The following is a 10,049-nucleotide window of genomic DNA, read 5'->3' as shown; positions in this document are numbered from 1 at the left end:
TCAGAGGATAGCTTGGAGGGACCTCTTGTTCAGTAGTCATCATGCCAAATACAAACTCTCCAAAATGCAGAAAGGAAGGTACTAGCAACTCTCCAAATTGCAAAGAAGGTGGCTTGCAGTGTTCTTGCTGTTTGTTTTTGCTTTAATTTGTGTTTAGGAATGAAAATGTTTGTCACACCTCTGAAAACAGGAACACAGTTTGCATAAGCCAGATCCGCCACTAAGGTGGCACTGTGAGACGCCTACGCAATCCAACCATATTTAGTGGGGTGCCAGTGTAGGAACAGCCATACCAGATTCTACCTGCAGTTCATATAGCTCACTCTTATACTGTCTGGGTGTTTTGAAGAAGCATGTAAGAAATCTTAAGAGTGGAAGCCCACGGAGTGATCTACTCACAGGGATTCTTACTTTCTAACCTGCACAAAAAAAACCCTGTACTGAGGGTTTATTTATCTTCTTGGATTTCTTGTAAAAGCCAAAAAATCCTATGCTACTTGATATAGAGTTTTCTGATACTGAAACAAAAATCTAACCTTTCAGAGCCCACAGTTTTGAGCACCAGTAACATTTGGTGGCAATGGATATCAGAGAGCATTTATACCTGATCTTTTGAGCAGAATATCTGTAAATATGGAAATATGGGAAGACTAAGCCTGATTGCTTCCTGAAACTTCCCTTGGTCAGAACTTCTGAGGCTAAATTTGTCAAAGGATCACTTTATCACTGCCTTCTTCAATTTCTGATCCACTTCCAAAATTAGACTTTGGAGAACTACACTAAGACCTGATGGAATAAGCAGGGTCCTGGCCCTCTTGTGAGGGATGCCCATGCAACATCACAGCATGGCCCTTGTTAGCCCCCAGTGCCTGGCCTCATCAGGATTCCGAACAATGTGCAGCTCCAATAATGCTAAACTAGATGAACTGGAAGCCACCAAGAGATAACTGTGCTATATTTTAGTTTATTAACCATCCAAACCCACTTTCAAACTCGGGAAAGGCAAATTATAATTGAAAAGATCTCAGTAGAAACACATTCTGCTTTCACGGTCTATGGATATGCATGTTTAAGCTATCATGCCATGACACTGTGCTATTTGATTTATGTTTTTACTGATGCTTTGACTGAGTAGTTTGTTGCAATGTACTGCTAAATGGAGGAAAAATCAGAAACTGCATCAGACAACCACTCTGTATTTCATTCTAGAAAATAGCTGGCAATTATAATTACTCACCATGTTTCTGGCTCAGAATAAAAGTAGCATTGCACAAAAACCACACTGAACATTCATCGTGATTAGAAAATGCTCCATACCTTGGAGTGCAGTGGAGACATAAGAATAATTTTAAATGCAAATTAAATTGTGGGGGTAGCAAAGAGAACAGATAAAAGACAGTAAAACAAAGCCTTTCACTTTCCTCAAATTAGCAGGCTAATGTAGTATAAAAAAAAGCAGTTCTACTCAGATCTGTGCTAAGAGCTTTCATTTCATCATAATATAAAACAGCAGATCCGTCACCTTTCTCTATTCAGTACTCTTGATTTCGAGGTTGAAGTGAAAATTAGAAGCTGTTCATTCTGGCTCACAGACTGGGTTGCATTTGCTTAGTCTCATTCCATGACAGTAGGATGGAAAGAGGTCAGTAACACTGGTAAGTACTTATCTCCTGCATCTGATTTTATTTATTTATTTTCAAAATCTTTCACAGTGCTTTGGCTTTTTATCAATGCATATTTCCTGAAAAAAGCTACATCGTGTATTTTGTAAGAGGCTGTATCTTAAGCAGAAACGCAATGATTCCTCGAGAATGCTTGTATCAGACATTAGAGCTCCTTCAAGAATGAATGAATTACTTAAAGTAGGAATTCTGTAATAGGAAAGGTTTCTGGATAATCTATATATTTCATAGCATCACTAGAACATTTTGTGTGTTGCTTTTTCTGTCTGCCTTGTCCAACAAGCTGTACCAGATAAGAAATTAATCTCTTCAAGATGTTATTTGCATTATATTCATAGCAAAACATTTAACAATCTCATTAACCTTGCGGTAAATGATGGAGAAAGTAGGTATTTTACTTACTGAAAGCAAATTATTAGACAAAACACAATGTTACAGTTAATCATTATGAAACACTTAAAAATATCTCAGAATATGAGATGCAACAAGGAAGATCAGAGTGAAAAACAAATTCTTAAGGAAACTTGATGTAGATTTTTTTTTTTTTCCTTGGGAAAGTTTTTATCAAATCAAAACCAGGGGCTTAATTTTTCAGTACGAAGGGTGAGGGGGAGTGGGGGAGATGATCGTAGTGTCACCTCCTGTTGCTAAGTAACAACATCTCCTGGCCATTTTTATCTGATAAAGGAAGTCCAGTTGACGTTATGCATTATTCATCAGAGTTCCAATCAAACAATCAAAATTGTTTGCTTACACTGGGGACATTTAGTAAGATCAAAGAAACCCTCCTTGAAACTACTGGAGCTTACACCACTGCCAGGCAGCTCTTGATACTCTGCAGTAAGTACCATTTCTGTTTTGGGAGTGCTACAGTAAAGCGAATTGCTAAGGAATTTTAAAAGTTTTCTCATCAGGACAGGCTTCTGAATTTTAGAGGGGACTGCATGTTGATTGATGAAAACCAAATTGAAGGAAAAAGGGAAAGCTTTGGAACCCTGTTTTCCTGATTTTTGCCAACATAATTAAAGGAACTGCTTGAAGCAAGGGTCAGACTCCCTGCCCCAAACCTTTCTGTTAGGTTTGCACGGAAAAGGACTGGAGGTATTTTTGTCTGTCTGTCTTAAAATACATGTTGTGCAGAGCTGTTTGTATGCTTATGATTATATGCTGTAGCTAACTGAAGTGTGGAAGAGAGAGATGGATTGTGTGTTTTCTGCAAATCCTGTTTTTTATGTGAGTTGTTCAGAGTAGAAGAAAATGCAGAAGGTAGCAAGAAGGCTGGAGAAGGATCACGATAATGTGCATAATCCCAGGAACTCTGCCCGGCAGAGGCACACCCGATTCAGTGTACATCTTGGACAGTTGTAATCTAGGATCTAGACAGATCTGAGGTTCAGAGGAACGCCAAAAATATAAACCTTAGCTAAGAAGCAGTGGTAGGAGTAGCCTACCATTTCTTAATGATTGCTCTGCTCACATCTTTTAAAACTGATGGCGGGATGTTCTGTTGCTACTTCTGGTCAGTAAGAGGGGAGAGGGAAGGCAAGGTTGGCTTCTGGTTATTTAGGTGGAATGAAATATGCAGAATATTGTGTCTTCTTTTCTAGTGCAGTGTTTTGGCGTGACACGAATGTTATCTTTAATGTAGTCCGTTACAGTAATGCCTACTCAGAGGTGCTGGCCGTGGATCTGGCTAAAGAAGGTCCCTGCCCCAAGCTTTTCTGATCTTTTTTTAAGAGTAAATGTAACAGGCAGGTGAATTTAAGTATGTATTGTAAGAGATGGAGATTGTGGCTAGAATAAAGGTGATTGTGCTAGGAAGGTACTAGGAATCTTGCTAATACTGCAGTAGGACTTTTCTTTTATGTCTTTAGACAGAGATTTAAACCAAACGTCTTAAAAATAGAAAAGGATACTTGTGAAGTTCTATGAATAGTGATTTGAAAAGGCTTTGACCCCAATATGCCAAATGAAGTACTTCAGTGACTGCCTACACAATTCTTTCCACAAAGAAAGTCACCAGCTTTTTTCTGTCTGACATCTCTGTGATCTTTCCCAGGAATCTGACTGATCATCCATACTGGAGTATTGTACACAAACGTAAAGTTCCTTCAAAATGGACTACTTTTTGGATGTCGAGTCTGCTCACAGACTGTTTTACAGTCAAGGAGCTCAAGGTAAGAACTGGTATTGACTCAGAAAATGACTATTTTAACTGTACAGTTAAGATGTATAGGGCCAGACAAGGGCCAGCCCTTGTGACTGACCTACTGAAGGGGAGAGAGGCCATAGGGAAAGGCCTTCAAAATGCATGGGGTGTAAAATGGATTACAAGACCACCAATGATAGGGTTGATCTGCCCTCTCAGAGGGTAAGGAAAAGCTATGAGAGCTGTTGGTTGTGCAGCGGGAGCAAAAGGAACTCCCAAGATCCAGACTCTGGTGTTGCAGAACCCAAATGGAAAAGTCAGAGGGGACAGCAGTGGCCCACTGCTTGCTCCGTAAGCTTGTGGTGTCCTTCCCCTTCCTCGTTGCTTATCGATGCTGTCAGGATCATGATGTGGTGTTATCTAGTGCTGCAGGAAAAACTGGTTTGGGAAAGCCCTGAGGCAGTCCAGCACACTTTATGGGAACAGCAGGCTCTCACTGATCTGCATCCTTCCCTGTGAAATGCTGGCCGCCACCGAACAACAGCAGTGCGAGAGAGGGGAAGAGTAATCAAGCTTCTTTGCTTTAATGTAGTTGAGACTTGTTCACGACATAGATGATATTTTTGGTAAAGTCAGTTCACATTTTTCTCACCAGCTCTATTTTTGGAGAAAACTTGCAATTTAAGAGAGGAGGGTTTTTTTGTTCTTTAAACTTTAAACACCATATTAAATTGAAGAAAACTATAAGAACCAAGTAGCTCTATCAGCCTTTTTTGGTTTTACATACTGCCTGTTTTCTGAAAATGTGATCCAGCTTTTGTCCACCATTAATTTCATCAGTTGCTAATCAAATTCAAAGTCTGGCCAACAAAGTTCTGCCTTCTCTCTGGAGGCCATTCTCCCAGAGCAAGACCTAATCCACTCCAGGGATGCCACCGTCCCAGGATATATGGGGGCAGTACCACCTTTAACCTGTGGTTCAGCTGAGGTGCTGCTACCCCACACATGATGCATTGCCCAGCTGCTGCCCCAGTTGTTGTGATATATTTTCAGCTGTACAAGTCACAGAAAATCTTTCTTGTCACAACACAGCCTTCTGCATTGAACAACAGAAGCGAATGCTAAGCACCTCAAAATCAGGGAAAAAATCGGCTGAGGGCAATGACTGATTTTACTGGCTTTTTCTCCATCTCTAAAATGTGATGGATACCTGACCGTTGCTACAGAAGTAATATTAAAATAGGTTCTTTGCTATCACTATGAGAACAAATCCCTTTCTAGTCCAGAGAAACTAAAATTCAGGAATCTACAACTTACTGCTTTACAAGCTATAGCAATTTATCAACAGCATCCCTGTGCGCTGCAAGGTACAGAGGGGACTACGGAAGAAGGAATATGCATTCATGCAATGAAAGTCTATTACAGTAATGTGCACAAAGTGACTAATAAGGGTTGCACAGACAACCTTCAGTGTAAGTATTTTCAAAAAGGCAAGGGGAAATAAATATTATCTTACCCATACTTAGAGAAATTACATTGTTAGCACATATATAAATGCTTGTACTGATCAGTTACATGCATGACTGAAATTTTAACCTTAGCACCTGGTTGATTCTTTGTTTTAATGCAATTATTTTGCTTTTTTTTTAAATGAAAAACGAGGAAGAAAATTTGTCATGCAGAACTGTATTCCTTGATATAAAAGTCATCAGCAGGGGGTTGACCTTTAGATCTGTCATGTGGGCTTCAATCCCTTGGCCAAAACTAGTAGGAACCAGCACTGAGACTTGGGGATTTTACTGTCCCCCTGCTTGTGAAGATTTTATGAAAGACGCCAACGACATGCTTCCACTGTACACCACAGCATAGTACAGAGGCTCCCAAACCCTAATTACCTCCACAACTGGAAACAGTACATTGATATAAAAGCCATACTGCACTTATACTCTGTCCCCTTCAACTTTTCACCTTTCTTTCTGCTCCTTTTACTGCATCTTCCCCAGCTCCTGTCCTTCAGATCTCTCACATGCTTGTGAGACCTCTTCCCCAAACTCCAGTACTCCCCCCTCTCTTCATCTCCCTGTGTCTGAGGTCAGCTGTTTTCCAACAAGCTGGGTGCCAGCAGGGAAATCACTCTGAGCACAGAAGTGACAATGCTTTTGCTCTACATTCTCAAATGCTGCAACACAGCAGCCCCCGGGCAACACGAGAGGTGCTTGAGGGGAAGGATGGATGGACAACCCCACTAGCAATAGGTGTGAGAGACGAAATGTGGCCTGTGCAAAGAAGTTTCAGGAGGCTTTCACCATCTGAGGTAGCACTAGCTCTCTGAGTAACACAGATGGCTTCAGCAGGCCAAACAATAAACCCCTGGAAGAGTTTAATCATCAAGGTTTCCTGTAGCAAATGCCTTTAACATCATCCTTAGCCCCAAACTTCTTGATGGTAGCATGCCCTTCCTCTGACCTATCTTACCTGCCCCATACACAACAAGGAACTCAACCCTATTGAGTGTGCATTGATGCTGCCTGTACAGTTCTGATGTCGTCCTTGCACCTTGTGCCAAATTTTAAGGCATTTCTATATGAGGCAGGCATTTCTATATGAGATAATGGCATGATTTCTCCAAACATGGGCAAAAATAATATATTTCTTTCTTTATCTGCCTTCTGAGAGACAGTTAAACTGCATTAGCTATAACTTTCTGACCCCCCCCCAAATACACTAAATGTGAGGCACCCATCTGCCATAAATAGCGTAGCTCAAGTAGCTAGTTTGGAACTGAATTAAAAGGTCTGCAAGAAAGCATTGTCACCAGATCTACCTAATTGGATCACCAGTAACTATTTGATGTTAACATAACAACATGGTGCTATTAGGAAATCATGCTATCAAACAGTATCTGTATATGCATTAAAACTGCATTATGACAGAATTGAGTGAAAGAAGACTACAGTATTCTGCTATTTAATTAGAAACAACATCAGAACACATTATATGTAGTATTATTATTACTTTAGTTATATTATTAGTTATTGCATTACAAAAGGCTCTGTTTACAGACTGTAGAATGGGGGTTTATGACCCACTTACTCTTTCTGTGAGATTTGAAGATTTCTGCTTTTTAATCCTTTGATCCTCCAGATCAAGAAAAAGCTCCTTTCCAATGTTTTCACGTTAATGATATGACAATGTTACAAATGGCAGCTGTAAAGCACTCATTCTCATCTGTACCCACTCCTTGTGGGTGGAAGAGAAGGGAAGGAATGGGACTGCAAAATGTTGGGAAGGAACTCAAAGAGCTATGATGACATTGCTAGCAGATGATGTCAAATCCCAGCTGACCTCAGATCTTGTGTAGTTGAATGCAGGATGCTCTGACCTCAGCAGACAGACTGAAGCAGGGTTTTGGCCCCCAGCAACTAACCAGTTCTCTATCCCTTACTGCCTGCAACACCCCAGCCCACACCTCATCCCTACTCCTGCAGAAAGCTGCAGAACTGCCTTTGATGCTGTAGGGTAGGAGGAGAGAGGTGTTACCTTATCAGCTGCCTCCTTTCGCGTCCTCTCCTTCTGCAGAAGCAGCCATCACCTCACTCCTGTGGGCTGAGCACAGAACAGAGGATGTTTGGCCATTCAGGCTGCATCTGCTGTTCAAACAGCTGTTCCCTGTTTCCTCCAAGGAAAGTGAAGCAGGAGGGATGGAAAAGTCACAAAAGCTGGATCTGGCAGTAGGATTATCTAGATTTAGAAAACTTGGTAAATGAAGCCAGCTGGCTGCAGTCTTCAGATACAAGCCAGAAATATCCTAAGCCCCACAGCCCTCCCTGACTGTCTCTTCTGTGGCCATATGTTGGGATCTAGGAGATGGGGGGTGTCCTTGCCAAGTACGTAATGCCTGGTGACGCACTGGCAAATCACAAGCAGGAAAGAAGGGACTGTGATCCCCTGGATCTAGCCCCTTGCCCTAAGAAAGTCTGAATCTGAAATCTAAGCATGGAGCTGGACGTTAATTTTGAAAAAGTCTTTTCCCTCTGAACTGCGTGGAAGATACTAGTCATTCTTGGATGTAAATGTATTCTAAATACAAATCTACCACGGCTTTCAGGCATTAAGCCTTAAAGTATATAATGGGGCCTGGAATAGGATTCAGCTCACTTATCCCTTAGGTGTCCTCAGTGAAGATGCTTCCACCCAAGACTTCTGACTAGCCTGGCATGTATCAGTGGAGAGAAATAGTCATTTAAAGTGCAGAGTTCACCTAAGCTTAGACATCTTCCTTGGGATAATATAAATCTTGCCTTATTCTCTCCAGTGATTATGAAAGCCTAGACAGCTAACTTGAGTAAAAGATGCCTGTGCTAATGGCATTTGTTTGCATAGAGGAATCATGTGTTGGCAGGCAAAATAGGACCTAATTCATAAAAGGGAGTACCTTCCCCAAAACAGGTCAAGTTGTAATCCAAACCTGTAAATGTGCAGATCCTGTCTCAGCTGTAGCCTACTTTGGAGAGACATCTGCTTTGATCTTGAAGTTCTACTTGAAAGAAGTTATGCTTTGGAGCACCAAAAGAAAGACCTCATATTTGCCAGAGCTGAGCAGGCTGGTGCTGAGGAGCAGCAAAAGCAAGCTGCTCCATAAGGGAGAGCAAGCGAAGGTCGGCAAGACGGGCAGGGGCAGCTGCCTCGCTTACGAGAGGTAAAGTACTGAAGCACACAAGCAGGGCAGTTCTGCTGACGGTCACCAGGTTCAGCCAAGAGTCCAGATCATCAGGCCAGGCCATGGCGATGAGGCAGGTATGAGGCCAAGGAGGACATCAAGTCAGCAGTCTGGATGTGGATCAGTGAGGAACGTAGCCAGCCACAGGCACAGCCGCAGCCTCACTCAGCAAGCGTGCAACGGCCTCAGTGTAACTGTAGCTCCCAAAAGAAAGGGAGGAAGCAGATGTTGAGGCTTCTTGCCGCTTTCTGTAACAGCTCCAAAGCTGCTCAGGGCTGTCTCCAACAGCTGTGCCATGTCAGAGAGCCTGCCTTGAACTTAGCCAACCAAACTCTGTGCAGGGATTGCACGCAGGGCCCTGGCTGTTGGTATCTAGCTTTCACCTGGGCTTGTTCAGGGTTAAGAAATGAGGAACCCACCCCTTCCATTGTATACAAGGGGGTGGAGCCCTTGGATGAACTCTAAGAGAGAAGAATGACTTCTGCCCAGTACATTATAAATGAAGGCTTTAGGTACCATCATAAAAGGAGAGTTGCCCATCGCAGACAGCACATACCACTCTTCTGTAGCCATGAGTCTGATGGAAGAGGTCCTAAGACTCATCCCCTCTCTTGGTGCCTCCAGCAACCCCACACCACGACCTGACGTGACAGGCTGGACATCGTGCGGTCAGGATGCCATTCTGGGCTGTGTGAGTCCACCTTTGCACTACAGTCGGACCCTCCGGTCCCTGCTGGGAGTCTGGGTTCTTAGTTGCTCTTAGGCGACTTCTGACTCAAGGATAAAATAGTTTCTAATCTCCTGGAGACCTTTGCATCCACTTTTCCAGTCTTATCTCCTTTCACACCAGCAGGGGGCACGAAGCTTAAAATTAATTGCATTAACGGAGTATTTCCAAGATGCTCCTACATACCTTGAAGTTGCTTGCCAGTCCATTTGGCAGGATACACTGTGCATATTTAAACAACTGAACAAAACTCTCTTGAAGGCTTATCCTAAACTATCTTTTGTATCTATAAATAATTTACAGATCCACTCACATTAGTTACGCTTTTACGGGTTGCAACATTCCTGCAATCTACTTGATGAATATAAAGAGTGAATAAAAAAATGTGAAGTAGAAAAAATTATGGAAATAAAAATATAGTACGCATGGCCAAGGGATAACAGATGCAGAAGATTGTATAGACACATAGGGGATGACTGCTCAAAAGATTTCAGGAAATCCTTCTTCTTGATCAGTTTTCCAGGTTTAATAAAATACTCTAAGGTATAGTTTTAATTCCACATTTTCCTCTCACACTCTGTCTCCACAATACATTTATTTCACTGTGTTTCACTTTTGCTCATTTATTTTAATTCATACAGTGCTGATTCATTCTAGATGTTTGACTTTAATCACTGCTGACTACTCAGTGCTACTTCCCTTCTGCTTTTGCATATTAAATCATGTCCAGTATTTTACAAAAGCATATTACTGCTGTATCCCCAGATCCTA

General features: G+C 42.0%; 1 protein-coding gene across 1 annotated transcript in view; it reads left to right on the top strand.

The window, feature by feature from the left end:
• Positions 1-3,732: 3,732 nt before the first annotated feature.
• The window catches only part of PHACTR1 (phosphatase and actin regulator 1), a 307,157-nt gene continuing 300,840 nt past the window's right edge, over positions 3,733-10,049 (top strand). The window contains exon 1 of the mRNA XM_075052412.1: positions 3,733-3,859. Coding sequence (XP_074908513.1) covers positions 3,799-3,859 — 61 coding nt within the window. The 5' untranslated portion in view covers positions 3,733-3,798. The remainder of the gene's footprint in view (positions 3,860-10,049) is intronic.

The sequence above is a fragment of the Buteo buteo genome, chromosome 20 (assembly GCF_964188355.1).
Source record: "Buteo buteo chromosome 20, bButBut1.hap1.1, whole genome shotgun sequence".
Classification (NCBI taxonomy): Eukaryota; Metazoa; Chordata; class Aves; order Accipitriformes; family Accipitridae; genus Buteo; species Buteo buteo.
This window is presented reverse-complemented; position numbering and strand designations above follow the sequence as displayed.